The 21,084-nt window shown below is 32.8% G+C and overlaps 1 protein-coding gene across 9 annotated transcripts in view; it reads left to right on the top strand.

The window, feature by feature from the left end:
* Window positions 1–21,084, top strand: part of CAP (Cbl-associated protein) — a 407,290-nt gene that overhangs the window by 341,645 nt on the left and 44,561 nt on the right. For 5 of the 9 annotated variants that reach the window (XM_071583869.1, XM_071583874.1, XM_071583872.1 and 2 more), the window contains 10 exons: window positions 5,707–5,933; window positions 6,359–6,563; window positions 7,643–7,720; window positions 9,145–9,275; window positions 12,014–12,086; window positions 12,898–12,933; window positions 15,995–16,154; window positions 18,707–18,818; window positions 19,291–19,323; window positions 19,839–19,898. In XM_071583869.1, the coding sequence (XP_071439970.1) occupies window positions 5,707–5,933; window positions 6,359–6,563; window positions 7,643–7,720; window positions 9,145–9,275; window positions 12,014–12,086; window positions 12,898–12,933; window positions 15,995–16,154; window positions 18,707–18,818; window positions 19,291–19,323; window positions 19,839–19,898 (1,115 nt within the window). The remainder of the gene's footprint in view (window positions 1–5,706; window positions 5,934–6,358; window positions 6,564–7,642; window positions 7,721–9,144; window positions 9,276–12,013; window positions 12,087–12,897; window positions 12,934–15,994; window positions 16,155–18,706; window positions 18,819–19,290; window positions 19,324–19,838; window positions 19,899–21,084) is intronic. The other 4 variants (XM_071583875.1, XM_071583871.1, XM_071583868.1 and 1 more) reach the window with 3 other exon arrangements.

Genomic DNA, 21,084 nt, shown 5'->3' with positions numbered 1-21,084 from the left:
TTTTACATTCACTTCTAGCAAAGTTACTGTATCACCTGGAGTTTTAATAGCCACAGTTATCTGTGTGAATATTGGTTTGAAAGGTGATGGTAGACCCGGCCCAATACTAAGCCCAACGGCGTGGGAAATTCGCACATCAGGGTAGGCGAGCCATTTCCTTCCCTTGTGCCATCTAAGGCTTCCCAGGAAGATCTGGTACCCGAAAAATCAATCCAGCTTGTGTGAAGCTGTGGGTGCCCAGAAACGGTTGATTGGAATTGAACCCGGCACCTCTAGTTAATAGCCCAGCGTTGTACCCTCTTGATTATCAAACATCCAAGTTTTCACTAAAAAGTAGACATTTTCTGATGAATAATAATTATTTCGGCTCTATTCAGTTTAATCATAGAAATTGAAAGGATCGACAAATCATAATTCTTGCTGTAAATGAACCACAAAGTAAATTAATACTACACTGTTCATGCCGCTGTGAAGGAAATAATAGTATACTTGAAACTTAATCGACGCTCAGCCATATTTGACCTATCGAAACAGATTTGCAATCGCCTTTCTTCACCTACTTTTTCTTCCATGGATCTATTTCCTGTCCCAGTATTTTGCTCTCTTCTCTTTCTCTTACCCCCATCTCACGATGCCAGTCCCGTGTCATCTTTCCCCATCGTTTCCCTTTGTCCAAAACTGTTCGCTTCCTCGCCCTTAAAGGGTCTCCTTAATGGACCGTAACTTATTCGGGAAGGAACTTATAGGAGGTTAAGTGATAGACTGAGGTTCGGTGTACTCTACTCTCATCTTCGCTATTCTCATGACAAATGAACTTAGCATTCCCTCGACGGAAATTGGATTTTTTACTTTGAATTATTACTTTATTTTTTTAACGATACTTAAAACCATATTCTAATTTATCTGAAAATGCACTTTCAAATAATAAGATTTCACATGCCGCCAACTATCCGAAATAAATCATAACTAAAAATTAGTCAGTATGGCAGAAATAATCCAAATATATTGCTCAAATTGTCTGAATATTTTATAACAAGTTAATTGGAAAATGCATAATTTTTTAATGAAATTAGTTCATTTTGTGATGCATTTCCTTGTTAACAATTTTTAAATACACGTAATTTTCTTGTTATAGCATCATACCTGTATTTTTTGCATGATGATTTTTTCTTAATTTATTTCAGTACGTCTTGAATTATGATTTTTTAACTTTGTTTTAGTGTATATTGGAGCTTTTTGGCAAGACTCAAAGATAAATGATTTTATTTGTAAAAGGGAAAAATTCTGAGACACAAGTCCATTAGCTGTCTTTGAAATTAGTTCTATTTGACAATATTAATGCCATAAATAGAAACTTTGAAGAGATGGACGTTATGCATTTTAGCTTCATACATCATTTTTCACATTTAATACATTTTTAATTAAAACAAATTTACAAATTGGAATACTAGAATTCCTTATTTTTGAATTATTATCGTGGAAAACATGATTAAATTTCTGAGGCTGGAAGAAATTTATTTAGAAACGTTTAAAGTAGAGCGGAAAAATCAGCCAAATCACCGTGATCAACCCGGTGGCTGATTTTTTAGTTGATAAAAGAGTACACCTTACATCCAAACATTTATACAAACCCTCGCAAGCCGCCATAAGGGCGTGTGGCATTCGGTCACCACCCGTAAAACAAAATAATGCAAAACAAACAAATGCATGCCAATTCACACCCAAAGATATATATATACATATATATATATATATATATATATATATATATATATATATATATATATATATATATAGATATAGATATATATATATATATATATATATATATATAGATATATATATATAAAGAATTCGCCCATAATTGAAATGACTTAATTTGTTCTATGTATTATAAAATGGAAATGTCAAAAGATAACTGTCGTCTTCCACAGTAAGTATTGCATTACTGGAAGATATGCCTGTGATGCTCATTGTGCAAGTTTTATCTTCCCGACTTCGACTTCCTCAGGGTGTGGTGAAAGATGTTTTAAGATACCATCCACAGGGAGATGTGTGAGAAAAACTCCTAAATGGACATGAATAAAGTTTTATGAAAAAAATAAAGGAAAATATCGAAGCCATTAACATATTGCTTAGTTTCTTTGTACTAAACCTATGAAATCTTGATTTACCTAATGCAGGAAAGACAAATTTTCGAGTATAATTGTTCGGCAATCGTATTACTCTTTGTTCACCATATTCCGTCATTAAAAATACATTGTGATGATAAACGTAGTCCCTCCTTATCGGGAGTGTTCGCGCCTGATTAATGTTTTTGCATTAATTTTGTATCCAATCAACTCGATCGTCTTTTTGGCTTCAGAGTACTCGCGACAGTATTATATTTGGTACACTCTTTCGTTTAAGATAGGTTTGGATGACCAGAAACTTATCACTCCTAATTTTCGTAGTCTCCATCATGCTATACTTATTTCATTCTATTTCTGTGAAGTACAAATTAACTTTTGATCGCTGGTTAACTCCAAAGTTGCTTAATTTCGTATGGACGTGCGAAAGTCTTGTCATAATCCTTCAAGGAGTCGCGAATACAGGAATTCCGAGGGGTTGTATTCGAGAGGCGAGGGTGAAGTTGCAATGGGATCGGAGCACCAAGGCATGAGGCACGATCGCCGCAGGAGTAGCTGATCCTATCGGCCTCCCTCCACGCCCTCACCTTTGTCTCACTCCCTCGCCCCCCTCCTCCTCCTCCCCCTCCCTCGGCGTCAATCCCCCCCCTTCCTCCCCACTTTCTTCCCCTTCACCGTCCCCCCTTCCCCCGTTCGCCCTCATCTCCGGTGCACGGAAGAACTTGCCAAGCTGCGGAAACATTTTTTTTAAAGAAGTGACCACGTGACAGATATACTCCCCCTCTCATCTCACTCTTTCATTCCGTATCCCTTTACGCGTCATCCTTTCCTCATTCCCTAACGTCTCCCTCCTCTATCACTCTAATGTGCAAATTTGCCAGTGTCTAATGCAATTTTACGTCATCATTACACTCTATATGACTAGACTTTTTACCCGTAGCTTTTTAGCCTTTAATTTATTGTATAACATCGTTTAGTTGGGTATCAAATAAGGTTAGATGTCCAAAACTTTTATATCGACGGGTCCCCAAACTTCAAAACAATTTCATTCTTCTCCCGCGTCGGCCGTTTGAGGGGAGCAAGAGATGGCTGTAAGGATGTGTAAATAAGAAAATAGATAATTTTTAAAATCATGCAGTTTTGAGAGATAAACTATGAAATTAATATAAATTCTAAAAAGATTTCATGTAACCAATACTTTGCCTTTGACATGCAAGGGCAGTATCTATTTTCAAGGACTATTATAAACGCATTTAAAATAAATTGTTGCCTTGTAATAAACTTATCATGATACGTAAATATATATATTAATGAATTAGAAACGTTTTAATGGTAATTTGCGCAGATAAAAAATATCGTGATGAATGATTACTGAACAATTAATTATAGATGGTATTCCATTGGACTTAAAAGAAATTTAGGCGATCTGCTGTCACATGCTTAGTCGGCCAATCATTTTGCGTACCGCAACTGCCTCTATCGCAATTACCTATGAGTTGGTTGATTTATTAGCAAATAAAAATTTAGGTGGCAGTAAAAAAGATAGTCTATGCTCTTTTTTGTTCAATTACAATACTAAGTTGAGTGTGAAGTTCATATTTTCATGTTTTATTTCGTTCAAACGCTGAGCGTCATTCCTTAAATGTTGCCCAATATTTTCTTCAATTTTTTCTTCAATCCTTGTTTCGTAAGTCACTCGCAAGTGACGTACTCGTAATTTTTACAAATATTTGGCGAGTTGAATTGAATGGATATTTGCATGATGAAGTGCAAATATTACGCAAATTTATTTGCAAGAAAATGCTCCGAGAGGTCTTTTCACCAACATTTCTGTCTACCACGGTATTTAATAGGATTTCGGATGAATTAAAGTGTTTCCTCAACGATTACTTTTAAGAAAAAAATGTGCACCGCAAAACGCATGGCGAAACACTCTCTCTACTTTTTCACATTTAATATTATTCCACATCTCTTGTTGTTCAGATATCAGCTTTTGAGCTATAATACGAAGTAATAAGGTATATAAATATACCACAAACAAACATTGACAGACCCTGCATGTATGGAGAATATATTGGAAAAGTGTTGGGGAGACTCACGGCAAGAATTTCCATTGAAAGCTTCAAGCTGATTTTTTTAATGAATATAGATACTGTACGACCTTACTATACTATGATTTTTGAGTGCATCATAAATTCACACATTCATTCACAAGCGACCCTGGCACTTTGCCAATCAATATTGAATAATATCGCAGCGATTCGAACATTGTAATAAAAATATTTGAATATTTCTTTGGCCTGTTTCTCGTCACTACTCTTTTCATATTATTTATGTATCCACTGACATAATGTTGTGTCTCTAAATGGGAATTCGCGATGCACACTTTTTTGGAGCAATACGGTCGTGTGGTAGAGGAGACGGAGTGAAGTATCATTTCCATTCCGCTAATAATCGAGATATATATCTACATGCAAGTCATTCTCCGCGATTCTCCACCTGGGCGTGCGGAAGTGGCCCAGAGGACGGCAGCCTTTAGTTATACAGTCGTAATGAACACAGAATTCTCTGAATCACATTTTCGCAAAACGAATAGCAGCTGGTAACTCGATCTTGCTAATGGGATTCTCAGAGTATTTAAACAAGGTTTTGTGGTTATCGCGAATATTTCCAATGAGGAGCGTGTGTTTTTAAAATTGTCAATAGGAAAAACTATATTTTATATGGAATCCTCGTGCTTCTATTATACTCCTCATATTCATCTGCTTGGTGCAATTGATAATGCACAGTTAGATCCTAGCAATATCCTCTTATATCTAAAAATTAAAGTCGAATGCCGTTTATCTTTCTAAAAGTATTTTGGTCTAGCTATGTTTCTTTGTGAGTAGAGGATTGCCCGTCGAGTATGTCAGATTACATTTAAATGTGACCTAAGAGGAATTTAATAACTTTGAAATTGTTGTCGTTCATCATGCTGGTAATTTATGAAATATGTAAGTAAAATTAAAGTTTGAAAGCACTTTTTCAAAAACTTAACCACCTAACTTACATAATTCCTTATCATTCCTAAATTCCTTATCAGCGATCTGTGGAGAGGTTTTCTCTAAATTAAATGACCTCTCAAAGAGTATGAAGTTGTCATTGAAGCATCAATCAAGATTGTTTTGAGCACTGCTGGGTTGATAATGATTTTAAAACGCCTAATGATGGGCATATACAATATATTCATTACTGGCTAAGTATCTATTCATCATTTACTTATTTTGCTTCACACTATTGAATGGGCTCGTGGAGCGTTGTGCATATGTACATAGATGTAAATTAATGATGAAAATGATCTTTGGCTATTTTTAGAAAGAATAATGAGCAAAGGAAAACTGTTTGAAGTTTCATTAATGTTTGGGAGAATGAAAGGTAAAGTAATGAAACAAATAGCAAAAATCATGAGCCATTACCATTATATGAAAATATAGTAAATACATTTTATACACCAGCTGTACCATCATGAGATTATTCAATGAAATATTCGGTATGTATGTAATTGCATAATTTATTTATCTTTGCATCCTATTCTCAGGTGTGTGGACACCATCAAAATCGGCGGAGGACCTTCGAGCCCAGCCCTTAAGCGAACCTTCAGAGCAAAAAGAGAGGAGTGTAAGCACCAAAGAGGTAGTAGATTTTGGCTCCAAAGAAGATGTTGCCCCTGTTTGGGTCCCCAAGAGCGCAGGTCCAAGCCCAACTGCAGAGAGAAAGGAATTCAAACCAGTGAACTTTGATGCCTCAACACTCACCAAAAATAAGGTAAATGGACAGATTTCAGTCAGTCTCAATGGATAATTAGTGAATGAATCAAAAAATACTTATTTTTCATAATTTTTATTCCCACTGCCTTTCATTCAATGTTCCACCAAGAAGCATCACATTGGAATAAATGATAAATTTCATCAATGAAAATATTTTCTGTTAATGAAATTTTTGAATATCCACGACAAAATGTAAAAGTAATTACAATCTTAATTCATCAAGATAAATACAATGGATCTATTACAATCCATATTGAAAAATATAGCTTCAATTGGGGTCATTTAGGGAATTGGATGGGTCTTTCATTTTCTCTTTTTAAAGTTGTTTCCAGAGACTGGAAAAACAGTACTGAATACCTTACATTAAATCCTTTGCTAACAGTTAACATTGTTTTTCTTGAATATTTGATGTAATGATTCCAGGAAGGGTATTCAAGGTCATTGGCTTCTCCAGCTCCAGAGGAATCTTTTGCTTGGCAATCAAAGGAGTCAGAGACCTCAAAAAGCGTGTCTGTGACCACAGAGCGCCGCAGTTTTGTTCAAAGTCCAACATCGCCTGGAGCTTCATTTACTTCACACTTGCCCAGGGCCCAAAACCCAACAATTACTCTTCTCCAGAAAGCCAGAGGTATGAACCAGGTGGAAATGGTGTTTTGCATGATTGGATATTAGTTTTTAAGAACTCATTGAAGCACCATAGCAGTAACCAGGATTAAAATTAAATAAAAAAATATTGCTCAATATTCATGAGATTGGTAGAGAAAAATAGATCAGTATGGAGATCTCCCAAAGTTTTGGGGTGCGTTTGCTAAGTAAATATGAAATGCTGTCCCTAAATTTATGGAACTAAAATCTAGTTCTCAGAACCTAATAAGTATTTTTTAAATTACCTTTACAGTCAAATCTCAAGTACTATTTCATAATTGGAATTCGCACAAAGTTACTTCTTTTTTGCAATCTTCTTTATTCATTTGGAATTCTATTAATTAGTAATTTAGGAAAAAAGTATATTTTTCGATGCCATACATTTTCAATTTATATAGTTTATAGGCACCTCATCACATATTTTTGCCAGAGGGAATTAGTTTGATTTCAATATCTTTTAATCAGAAATGTTTTGGAAATTGTGCTGAATCAAGAGTCACAAGGTATAAACTGTTGTCCACAAATTTTCCCAATTCTATGACAGTAGAGAACTGCAATTGATGAGAAGTTGAATTCATTAAGCAATCAGGTTCTGTAATGGGTTGTCAAATTCCTTGTGCCATGTACCGCCAATAAAAAAGTGTTAAAACTAAAAAATTATTTTTTAAATTATGAATTTTATGGGGAAAATATAAAATTTAATAGTCATAGGCAAGGCTGTCACTTTCCTGCATTTTTGAAATTATATATCAAACCAAATTTTATATATATAAAATTATATATAAAAATATGTATTTATAAATAAATAAATAAATAAATAAATAAATAAATATATATATATATATATATATATATATATATATATATATATATATATATATATATATATATATATATATATATACACAGACACATACTCATTACCCATTGTAATTTTTATGCTTGATGAAAGAGCATACATGCCTTATATGATGGTGCAGAAAAAATCTAAGTGACTAAAAATTAATTTAAAAGAAATTCTAATTTTTTTTTTCTGGATTATTTTTTTATCTTCAAAACCAGAGGGACAGCTACCAAGGGGAGCTCATTACCTTGATGAGAAGGAGAAGATGGGCTCAAAGGAAAATGATGGTGACATTAGTGAGTTCATTTTATTACCTTGATAGAACTTAATAGTATAAGATGAAGAAATGCTCTCTAAACATTTTTATAAGCATTAGCTCAATTTATTTCATGTTCCTTTAGTTTAACTTTAGGCATATAAAGGTTCCAGATAAGTTATCTAGCTTTCCAGTCTGATCCAATCATCTGCACAATGTTCATTAATATTTCCCAGCTTCTTCTGTCAAATTCTTTCTTAGATGCTATAAAGCATACAAATCAATTTCTTTTGTTGCATCCAGGCATTTCCTTTACCTTTCTGTGTGACTTACTCATTTACCTTATTTCTACAAACTCTCCCTATCCTTGCACTGCTCTTTCCATCATGTTTCCTTTGCAGTGTTACCGTTTTTTCCCATTGATAACATGTACCTTATGAATAATGCACATCTAGAACTTATTAGTTATCATGAATTTGTAAAGATACTGTGCGCCCTTTTTGTCATGGATTTTTGAAATGAAATAACTGAAATAGTGACAGATCTCTATAAAATAGAATGCAATTATAAAGGCATGCTTCCAGACTAATTTATGTTTGCAAGACTCTTCTTTACATTATTGTATACATAGGTATCTAAATGTTTGGATTTTTTGAATTTTCGTTTTACATTATGTGCATCATCATTTTTTTTTATCATATGAATGTTTTGTATATGTGTATGGGAAAATACAGTACTTTCTCAGTTCATTACTTCTCTCTTGATGCTTTCTTCTCCCAAAGTCTATGTTTTATTCTACTATTTTCATCTTTCATCTGTCATCCTAATAATTATCCTCTGTATTCCATGTATTTCTAACCCTTTTCTATTTACCATTCCAATTGTTTTTTTTTTATCTCCTGAAATAGATTCCCAGAATGCTCCAGCTATTGGAGCATCATGAAAGATTAGAATCCATTTATGTATCTGATTATTTATGCTTACCTTCCATTCTTTCAACTTAAAGTGTTCTTCATTTGTTATAGGTTAACTATATATATATATATATATATATATATATATATATATATATATATATATATATATATATATATATACATATTATATATATATATATGTATATATGTTTAAATTGACTGAAGAACTTTCCATTCTTGATAATTTTATGACAAGACTAATAGTCATTTTCTTTTAAATTAGTGATAACTGGTAAATGACAACAAAAACTTATCAAAAAAATCTCAAAACCCATGTATTGAAACACTCATATAAATCATTATCTTCTAAATGCATAGCCTTGCCATTGCAGCCATTGGTCTCTTTTTATAGCCATTCTTTGCAGTTCCTTGAGTGCTGAATAATTATCAATTTGGAATTTTATCTACATTTACCATTTCTTGTGCATCCAAAGAAAAACTGCTTGCTCAAATTTATAATTGCACATATGTAACTTTCTCATTTTAGTGTACTCTGTAAGGAAAGAATACGAGACTGAAGATGAAAAAAGGAAACGAAAGATTGTTGAACTTGCACCAAAGAAATTTGAGGGAATTGGACCAACAACCAAAGAGGGAATTCCAATAATTTTACGATCCGTGAGTATCACCTCTCATACTTCAGTAACAATGAATGTAACTTATGATAACATTGATTCTTAATTATCATTGCAATGAATACAACTTACCTGAGTAATATTTAAAAAATGTGTTTATAAATGGTGCTTCAGTTAGTCATGTGAAATCCTTATGTACCATCATTGTTGCAACTTTATGAAAGGGGTCAGAAATATTCAATCAGCCTCTACTTAGAGTTTTAAAAGCTATGTGAAGAAAAATCTGTTGTTGAAATGCACAGCCGATACAAAAAGTTGCCCCACTTATATCCATTTTGTTGCTTTCATTTACCAATTGGTTTTAACCAGGACGTTAACCTACCAATACATTTGGTCCTGTAACTGATCCTGGGATGAATCATAAACCTATGATTGTGATCCTGGTGAATCTTAGAATTGATGTAAAATCCCAGGATCCTGTAGCAAAATCCTTGGGCTTCCCTTAAATTTTAGATCCTGATTCTCAAAAATATTAGGAGTTTTCCTTTAGTCAATAGGATTGCCCATCCATGAATGAGCCCCAGGACTTGAGGACTGAGATTTTTTATCTTGAGCTTTCCTTCCTGCAGAATTTCTGTATGGGATTAAGGTTGAAAAAAAATACAAAAGCCTAGGATTTTCCAGGATCCAATGTTTATATGTTCAGGCCCTGTTTTTTACTACCTAATCCATGTAAATTTCAGTTTTTTTAAATATATTCTCTCTTAATTTTTCATGCATTGCAGAGTGACTATCAGGTGAGGAAAATATTTTTGAAATTCACATCTTCAGTTAACGTTGGTCAGTTTTATTTTGTTCCAACTATCTGACTATTTTAAAGTTCCATATGTCTTGTTGAATAAATGTAAAACTCCAATAGCCGTAAACAGTTTACGGCTATTGTAGTTTTACATTCATTCAATATTACTAGCCATAAGAGCTCATTTCTATCAATATTCCATATGTCTGTCATACTGACTGGTGTTTTATTGCAATGAAAATCAATTTCTCTTGTCTTCTGCTGCCAAATGGATCCTATAACACTATGGTTACCATTGTGCTGCAAATTCACATTGTTGGTGGTTTTTAATGAGTGGGCAATAGAAATATTGTGAACTTGTTGACACAACTACAGTGAATACATACATGTGTTGTAGTTGTCTAATTGTAAGGATAACTATTTATGTAAGGAAATTTGACTTTGCTGTGCACTTCCTTTCTAGTAATCCCCAAAACCTGACTATTTATTATCTATTTATGCAATACTTTTTCATTTATCCAAAGGTTCATTGTTTTTTTTTTGGGTATTAAGTAAACTTATACTGCTTCCAAAAATCTCTCTTGGGTATCTCAAGTAGGAGAAGTTAGGAGAGTTTGTATTTCTAATACTGAAGGACTGGTGGGAATCTTGGCTATGATATTGGCTTTTTGTTGTTCTGAGAGGTAAAGAGACAAATGAGATACAGTGGGGCAAGTCAAAAATGAAGTCGCTAAAAAATAAATTACAGAATCTGTGCAGAAAGATTTCTGAGAAAAATCTTTAGCTAAGACGCTCGACTGTGCCACTGAAAGATCCTAATTGCCTACCACATATATTTTTCATTTTCTCAAAAGCAAAAATTATGCTGAGGATTCATAGCATGAAGAGAAATGAGGGCCTGCCATTGATATTAAAAATTGCTGATGAATTGAATACCGTTTTATATTGAATGTTGGCCTCGAGTATCAATTCTTGACTTGGATATTAAAATCTGATACTGAGTAATTGAGGAATATATTTTTCCTGTAATTACCTATAAGATCATACTCATGATGGATATATACATATATGTCAGAACTATAATATTTTACTAAACTTGTCAAATACTTGACATCATACTAAGCATATCAAAATCGTCAAAACTAGCATGTATGAATTGAATAAATTATCATATGAAACAAGGTTGTGGAAGGAACCTGGAAGAGATTAATGTAATCAAAATATTATGTCAATGTTTCTTATCATTGTATTAGCTGGAAATATCATAAAACTATTTATATCAAATGGTGCCTAAAAATTAACTGGAGTTGATAAATGAATTAAATATAATTAACAGCAACTAACTTTGGGTATCAGTATTGATGCTTTTCAGGGTTATGGAAAGGCAAGTTAATTAAATTAGAAAGTCACAATGAACGTGTAAGAGAATTGAATGGAATGCATTCTAAAGTCATCTTAAAGTCATTTTTAACATATCTTCAGTTCCAGTCATATATCTTCAGCATAAATGTTGCTGTCAGGGACATGAAATATGTGCAATAGTATGATTAGACAAGGTTTTGAGGAGCATAGCTTATTGCTTGAATGTGAGCTTTTTGAACATTCTTTTTTCAAAGAACTTTTACATATGATTTGCACTTGACCTCATTTTGAATCGTCTTGCTCCACCCCATTCCTGTCTGACCTTCCAAAGTGGCAAAAACAACTATTGATAGCCAAAGTCTACCAGCATGACAACATTTTTTAGCTTCCTAGTGCCCTGGTGAATACTAGAAAATTTTAGAAAGGGCATGCATCCTAAGATTTAATCCATAAATTATGTGTTGGCAACAGGTGACCTACAAATCATCTTGCAAATAAAATATAAAGGATAATTTATGCAATCTGGTGTCACATATAGGAAAATCACTAATATTCTTCCTTAATTTGCTGTGGCATGTGTGACAGGAGGTGTCCCCTTCATAGTCTTTGTTTTGTTACAGGGAATCAAAGAGGAAAATCAAGCAAAATGGTACAAAAAGATGTATGAGTCTCTGCACTGCCCAGGAAAAGATGGCAAGTAGCATGCTAGTTTCTATATTAATTTTCCATTACTATCGAAAGAAAAAATATGATTATATATTGATTTGAGCCTGAAAGCTTTACAATTTGAATGGACATGATGGATGCAATTTATATGCGTTTGCACCAAGGTCACATGTGCAGCCCATTTTCGCAGAATTTATACTAATGTTTTCAGAACATTTGTGCCTATGCAATGGAGATGAATGATTGCACCCCTAACAATACAAAATAGGTAAAATATGATCTAATTTTGAATTGAACATAATACATGCTTTAAAAAAATACCTTGTTATTGTGATCAGAATTGGAAAAAAAATTTTTCATTTATGTGGAAGTAACATAATTCATCGTGAAAAAATTTGTAGCTCAACTTTTGAATGCTTTTGGATAATACTGGCACTTCATGCATACCAAATTTACACATGGTATTAATAATATTAGGGTAATCATTTCCAAAGAATTTCATAATTTACATGATTTTTGAAGAAATTTAATTTTAAAGTCATTAATGTCAACACACACTTTATTTTGTGAGTGCAGATTTAGTTGGTGTTGCCAAAAGATTACACTGATAATGAATTTGAAGCAGACCTAGGAAGGTTATCTAATTTCATATCCATTCAATTTTGCAAACTGACGAGGCTTCCAACCTCACGGAATCAAGAGATTAAAATGCCCCATGTGCCCCACTCTAGTTTACTACTGTGCTTAAGATCTATGATTTCATTTAGCTTCGGACAATTGGGAGAGGAATTATCTGTGGCACATCAACCTAATTCTATGCAAACTGTTACTTTTGCAGATGAATATGTCACGGTTCGGTACAAGACACGGAGAGGTACAACACTTTTATTTTGCTGACCTTGTGGCTTCCTGGCGATCAAGCCATTACCTACTGCACTTTATAATGCCTCTTTTCACTTATCATATCTTGTGACATTACCTGAAAACTTGTAGCATGGTTTTCATGATTAACATTACACTAATATTGTAAGCATTACAATGCTCGATTGTTTGAGGAATGAGCTAAAGCTCTATTCATGCATATCCCGTGATTAAAATGCTTGACATTGCGCTTCATTGCATAAAATATTCAAAAATGTATTTGAATGGCAATTAATACTTCATTATTCTTGAATTTATCCATTGCATATAAGTCAATGAGTGAAATTTTCCAATTTGTTGACAAGCATTATTGAAAACTAAAAAAATACAAAAGATTCTGATTCTCCTTGAACTGGAAATAATAAAGTCAAAAGCTCAAACATATTAAAGGGAAAAACTATGCTCATTGAGTGGTGTAGTACAGTAATCTGTACAATATATATTTAAGAAACCAATAGGCAAAATGAGATGCTAGGAGTATTCATCAGTGGTATTAATATCAAAAACCGAACAAAGTTTGAGAAATAAATCAAGTGAATTTCATAAAAATATATATTATATTTGCAGACATATAATGAATATTGAGAAATTAAAAAAAAGGGTTGCCATTTTTTGGACTTATGAGAAACTAGTAGCAACAACAATCAAGATATGGCATAGTAATTGAAATTGCCATTCAAATAATACTTCTGCTTAATGCCAGATAGCTATTTTTTTCTCTGCCTTGTGTGATTTTGCAATTTAATACTGTTTTTGCACTTCTTCCATGATAACCCCTTTAACATGCACAAATATTCATACATACCTGTGAACACTTTAAAGGTACTCTTCATTTGTACATTGCATAGCTTTATGACCTGCTATGTCTATGTGATATTTATTAAGTGTGCTTTTTTGTATCATATCTTGATGCAAAATATTGATTTAATGCAAAAAAAGAATGCTGTAATAAAAAGTTAATGATATAAGAATCTAACTGATATAAAAATCATCAATTAGGCACTTAACTTAGCCAGCACATTGAATTCATTTCTTTGGAATTAACAATTTCAAACCAAGAAAGCTATTCAATGTCTTTTCTTCACAAGTAATTTAATTATGAAATTATTCTGCAGGTTTCCAAGGCAACATATCAGGTGAAGCCACTATTCTTTTAGCATAGTCTACATGTAGCTTGACATTGAAAGCATAGTTTACCCACATGCCCTGGAGATGTCTTCAGATCAAAGTTCCTCAGGACTTAAGCTGAATATGCCTTGAGGACTGGTGGTGAAACATGAGTTTTCAAAGTCAGCCTTAATATTGAAAACCCTGGAAGAATGTACCCATATGAACTGAAAATTATTCTATGCAAACCCTCACACAGCACACATTTGTAGGATGTTTTCACTTAGATTTAGTTCGAATTTCCATATCCATTTTCAGAAATAACAATGGTTCATCTCACAAGACACTTTTGAGCGTCATATCTGAAAAAGATTTGCAGGTTCCATACCATTATAATTCATATTGTTCCAAAGTCAAAGTATTGTTAAGTAAGACTTAATTCTATAACAAAGATAATTTGAGTTCATCATAATTTCATATCCATAGAATGTTATCCAGATTAAATACTGATGTGTAATATCCAAGCATTACTTGGAATACTCCATCTTATTTGTTTTTCAAAGAGATTGTTTCCACAAGACATGGCATTCACAAGAAAGGTAGTAAGTATTAATAGAGTAAATCAATGGAATAGGAAAAGAATTTTCAATAATTTTTTAGGTAATTGGAGAATTCCTGGGTTGTACTCCAAAGACATTACTCTCAACTTTTTACTTCATGTCTTTGGTAACAGTATGGAACCAACTGTTAGTTAGTGAGTGTGTTATGTAATATGTTCCATAAAATGTTAGTAACAAAGTAAAGTCAGTTCTTGACATTTTAAAAAATATGTTGAATATCAAATTAGATATAACTCAGCTTAATATTTTTTCTGTAATTGTCTCCAGAAAATCCCAGTCACACCCAACTTTTCATGAATCATCAGGAAAAAGTTCAGTCAAACTTTCTTATGGGGCCTCACAACACATAGGTATTTTTGATGAAAATTCAAATTAATTTTTATTTTGAGAATATAATACTTTTCTCTAGTCAACTTGGGAAGGAAATGAAATAGGATTTTTTCCTCATATGACACTGTCCTATCATCACCTTTGAATCTCTTTTTTGTCAAACCCCCTCAGATGCTTCATGGAACTCATAAGATTTACAGGAATGGGAATCTCTGGATGATATAACTACATCATTTTAACTTTAAACATCAAATAAGGCCTAAAAATGGGCTGCCAAAAAAATAGGAAAATCTGGGATTACAAAGCTTGTCATATTTGACTATCTTGGAATTTTGAAGAACATTGACAACAAGGAAAGTATCTTTATGGATCAATAGGTATTGCGAGTTTTATCACAAATGAGATACCAGAATTTCTCTCTTTGCATGTAATTCAGATATGTACTATGATATTCTTTAATCCCTAATCAATTTCTTTAATTTGTTTGCATTTGAGTGAAAGCATTAGCCTATAGCAAAACATAAGCAATAACATACCATGTAGATACCCAGGTGCATGAACTATTTAAATATAGTTGAAATATATTTTTAGTGAAAACTGTTGAAATATTCCATCTTGAGCTACCTTCAGTACTCTTAACTATGATTATTCTTTTGATCATAAATTAATTATGTTGTGTTTTTGATTTTTATTTTTGAGGCTTTCATTTCAGCAGTAGACCTTAGTGCTGGAAATGTAAATGAAAAGCTCCATTCATCATTCAATTTGCCAAGGATGATTATGTACAATATGATAATAAATGAGTACATGTATATATTGTGCATATGCCCATGTAAATATGAGCCCATGTGCATATTGCAAATTTTTCCTCAATGTTCAAAAAAATAGATGAAGACACTTGCTATTTACTGAAGAAATATTATGGTGAAAAGAAATTTAGCTATGATATATTTTCAGGTCGATACCCATATACCTCTGCAGAAGGGTACCTTTCAGAGCCAGATCCAATTGGTTATGACTCTGATATGGGCTATTCTGCCAAATATGCTACCCTTGATAGACGACGAATAAAGAACAAGGACTACAATTTCACCACTAGCACAATGCCTCGATCCAAGTAAGTGATTTATTTTTTAGTCCAGGTCAAAAAAACAATCAACATTCAAATAATTTGAGATGAACGAGATTATAAAGCCTTAAGGTTTTTGGTGATTTTGTTATGAAATACCCTGATTCAAATGTTTAAATGTATTTTCTCTCTATTCTTTTGGGGTAGCTGGTGTAATTTAGTCTACAATGTATGTAATTAACATCTTAAGCTTGGGCTTGAAATGTATGGTCTATTACCATTTCTAGTCAAGTGGTCCATACTAGCATAAATCTTAAGTTCTCGGTCAACGTAGTGATAAAACTAAATTTCTAACATTTAATTGGTTTGAAAATTTTCACACAGTGTTTTATTAGAAATCATATTTCTGAGAATGAGTCTGAATCTCACATTGGACTTTCTCCTGAATAAATGGAACTAGGATATTTGTAACCAAGAGTCACCGTTATTTTTTGGTCATCTTTAACCACTAAAAACCCTGATTTCTCAGTTTCCATCATAACTGCTTCTTATTTGGATCATATCCATGAATGAAGATGATATGGTGGTTCATTAGATCCTTTCATGAATGAATAGTCTATATGGTTGGGCTATGTGCAAACAAGATACAAATAAGATGAAGAAGTATACAAAAGCTCATTATCAGCCTGAAATAATGGGAAGGCTAGTACAGGCCAAAAAGTTCTTAGACCAAAATATGTACATTCATAGCCACCAATCTTGGCCAATAGAATTAAAAAACAGTGGGCAAACAACCTACATAGTTCGAACTGAACTTGCAATTTTTCAACTGAATTCAACAATATTTAATAGGTGTTCTGAAAGGAACTGATGGTAAGCATCATTATATGTAACAATGGAAAATGTAGCCAGTCACAAAGAGTAAGAATGGCAATGTTTGGTGTCCCTTCTGTCCCATGTATTTACACACAAGACAACAGCGCAAATATATAGCGTAAATACATGTGTCTTAGATGGTTTTTATAAAAAGAATCAGGAAAATCTTTAGAAAAATAGATTGGTATTATACATAGCTACAATGCCTCAAATTTCTACAAATTACATCACTTCAGCATTGGCACACTTTTGCCAGTGGCTTTTCCACGACTCAAAGGCTCCCTGGTAGGCGGATTCAAGAAGGTAATTAAGGTTATACCTGCAAGCTTCTTTGATGATACTTAGGGTCATATGGTGGTGTCCTTTGAGGGAGGATTTCACTTTTGGGAATAGGAAATAGCCTGCTGGTGCCAAGTCAGCACTTTAAGGGGGTTGGGGAATCCTCAAAATGCCATTGCAGAAAATCTTCGCAAGCAGACACTCAACTCTGCTTTTGGTCATTCATCAAGACCTGTGGCATGAGTTTAGTTTATGATCTTTCTAACTGATGGTCTGAATTCAGCACTTCACGAATACATCAGGAAAAATTGTTACTGATACTTTTCATAGAGACCCTGGATATTTCATTTTAACTGCCTGTTTTTCATGGAATAGATTTGTGACATTTCATTTAGAAAGTAAGGATATGCATGCTTCAGCTTTGATTTTGTGATGTTCCTTCAGATAATTGAGGTGTTATTTATTCTAATAATCTAAAAAAAATCCCATGTGCGCCTTGCTTTTCTGCCCTGTTATTTTTGTATCAGTGGGATGATTTAGCTTTCACTCTGCATGCGCACATGGATATAAAATTCCAAAACTAATTCTAATCACAAAATGAAGATATGAAATAAGTAACAGAGCAGTAGAGGCAAGATGAGCAATTATTTGTGCAATTTTTGGGTCAGAGATAATTTTTTTGTCATTTTAAATGTGCACATGTACAAAGAATTGGTAATAATTTTAGAAAAAACCATGACCATGCATTGACATACAGGCATAAATACCCTTTTTTACTTTGAGAAAGTACTTGTAAAAACAGAAAAAATACAAATTTTAGTTTCTCTAATGCATGTGAAAATTTTATATAAAATAATATAATTATCAATTCAGGGCTATTCAGAATTGCTAAATAATTTGAATATTATTTTCTAATCAATTCATCAACAGCTTGTAACTTGTGCAGTAAGAAAGAGTTTTTGATACATCAATTAAGTCTAGAACATTTTTGGGTATATTTTATTTCTTATTGCATTCTATATCTGCTGCCCACAAGATTGATTATATTGTAGTTTTAACATTTATTAGTATTTCTGTTTCCTTTCTGTGGTACATACATCATCGATATGGAAATACTATATTTTTAATGTGGAAAATGATATTAAAAAATAGAAGTAAGTCTTTTACTCTAGAAATTTTAATGTATCTTTTATTATTTCTTATGTATGATTTCAGATCTTCATAATACACTGAAAAATTGTTATGTTTAGATGAAATGGAGGTAAAATATTACATTAAAGAACTTACTCGAATGCAATATGTTATGTTTCCACCAATATTTCCTCATACATTACTATCACCATATATACAGAATTCCAGAGAAAATCATATTAATGTCAAATATAAAGATGATACTTATGAAAGATATGTGCTTATCTTTATAATCACTTCTGAAATTTTTTTAGGTACATACCTCCCTCTACAAAGTATGGACCTGAGGTTTATAAAAACCAACCTGGTAGAATAGAGGATTATGAGCCTGGCCATTCCTCAATAGCAGATAAAGAAGCCAAACTTGTAAGCATTTTACATGAGAATTTATTACCACGTGTATTTTTTGATATGATTGCCTTAAATGGTATCCAGTGAAATGAATATGTCATTTATTTTTTCAGGTTTGATGAATTTTTGATTTACACATCGAAAATGTTTCATTTGTCTATGTAATATCATTGTCATGTCTTGTATTGTGAATTACAAAGTCCCAAAGGGAGTAGTTATGTGGAAATTGTTTTGCTTCCATCACCTTGTTTTCTCTCGTAGATTTTATGAGCTTTTCTAATTTGTGGGACAGTGTATCTTAAACAAGTGCCTTTTTAGAATAGATTTATATTGGTTCTACTTAACAATATAGTAAATGTTAGCACTGTTGCCAGTAGTGTTTCCACTTTGCATGTTATGTTAAATTAAAAATGTGGACATGTTCTTTTTTTATAATTCTTGTAACAATGCATTAATAGCGTATTGAAATATCTTCTCTTTTTTCTAGTGGTGGGACGAGGTTCTGGATATATTTGATGGGGTACGAATTTCTTATTCACTTAGTAGCGTCAGATATTTGATTGATTTGCTTCCGATCATATGAAGCTCATTTTGAATGTGCATGGTGTTATTAGCCATATCATTTAATTTTTATTTTGTTATTTTTGTCAGTGTGCATCAAATAACACCATGAGTTGGAAAGTTTTGAATCCATCCATGTTTGCCATCCATTTTTAATTTGTGCCTCATACATATGTGAATTATGCACTGGTTGCTGTTATGAATAATTGCAGTATTCATTGTTGAGCATATTATAATGTATAGAGTAACTCACTTGGTAAAATTAATTCAATTAATGAAATTCATACATTTTTTTAACACTAGTTTTTTTTTAATCCAAAGATCTCATGCTATGAAATCGTGGTTTAAACAAATCATCTATAACAGACAGTTATATTTTGATGGTCTGTAAGTAAAAAAATTAATCATAGTGTGAATATCCCAACTAACAGTCATATATTCTGATGTAAGATTTCTTTACTCCCAAATGTTAAGTGGCTGGATACACACTCCCAAGAGCCATACCGCTTCTTGCTGGACTGGATTCAGGAGAGAGTAAGAAAGGCTTTGAGAACTAGCCCATCTGTGGCTCAGTGTGGGATGCTGCTCCTATTATAGTTAGGATATCATTGCTGTACATGTTATCACTTGTCCTCCATTCAATGTTCTGTTGACCTCATTTTTTTCATTTTCAGCATTAATGATGTAATAATTTTAGCATGGCTATTAACTGAAAGCATGCCAGTCTTTTTCTTCTAAACCTATTGATCTGTCTTTTCTCACAGGCTCTGCTATTTTTTCTAAAGCATGGGTGGAGGAGGAAGTGATGTGGTTGGTTTTGTCAGTTACATTACTCCATTGCTTACCTACACATTTGCACATGTTTCTCTTTCATAGCTTACAATGCACTCAGTGGTGGAGATATGTGTTTTGGAGGAACTGTAATGTTCCTATTGATGGTATGTCCAAATGTGAAGTATATATGTATATGTTCTCATAAATGGTGTGAAGAAAGGTTGTCTTCCTTTTCCTGATTAATTTTACCCTAGCTTGTAATGGTAAAAGTAAGTTATTCTTTTTCATTTTTGATAATTTTCTGGATATAAATATTGATTATTAATCTATAATTGGAATTATTATCAATTGCTACATTTTGTACACATTGTTAAGACATTGTCTAATTTTACTAATGCTGGTCCAGGATGAGATGGAATCTCTGCAAAAGGTAGACTTACCACGCACCTCTGATCTCTTTTGCCTTATATCTTGTAATATAATGCAGAATTGGCACGCATGCACTCTTGTTCATACTTTTCTGTATTGATTTAGTGAGGAACTTTTTAGAGAAATAATACCTATTTTACATTTTTCATCTTAATTTGAAATATCTTTTGAGTTTTCCTGCATTTGTGGTAAAGCCTTGTTATGACAAATTCTTTTTTGTATGCAGTTCATAATTATGACATGTTCCTGCTCATACCTAAACACATATGGGAACTGGAAAAATTATGTTTTACCAAAGCAGTGGGGTGAAATATGATTATTTTATTTTGACATTTCTGCAGTGTTTCCATAAGTCGCATTTCCTATTGTGGCGATGATATTTTATTTTATCAGTAAAAACTGTTTAGCAAGCTTATCATTGACTCTGGAGAAAGAATGTGAAATAAAAAACAAAAATCTTTCATTTCCCGTAGGCAAAGAGTCCTGAGACACTTCACTTAATGTGAAACTGTTTGTC

This window comes from Hetaerina americana, unplaced genomic scaffold, assembly GCF_022747635.1.
Source record: "Hetaerina americana unplaced genomic scaffold, ioHetAmer1.1.p SCAF_15, whole genome shotgun sequence".
In the NCBI taxonomy this organism is placed as follows: domain Eukaryota; kingdom Metazoa; phylum Arthropoda; class Insecta; order Odonata; family Calopterygidae; genus Hetaerina; species Hetaerina americana.
The sequence above is the reverse complement of the archived record's forward strand: the minus strand, read 5'-3'. Positions and strand labels throughout refer to the sequence as shown.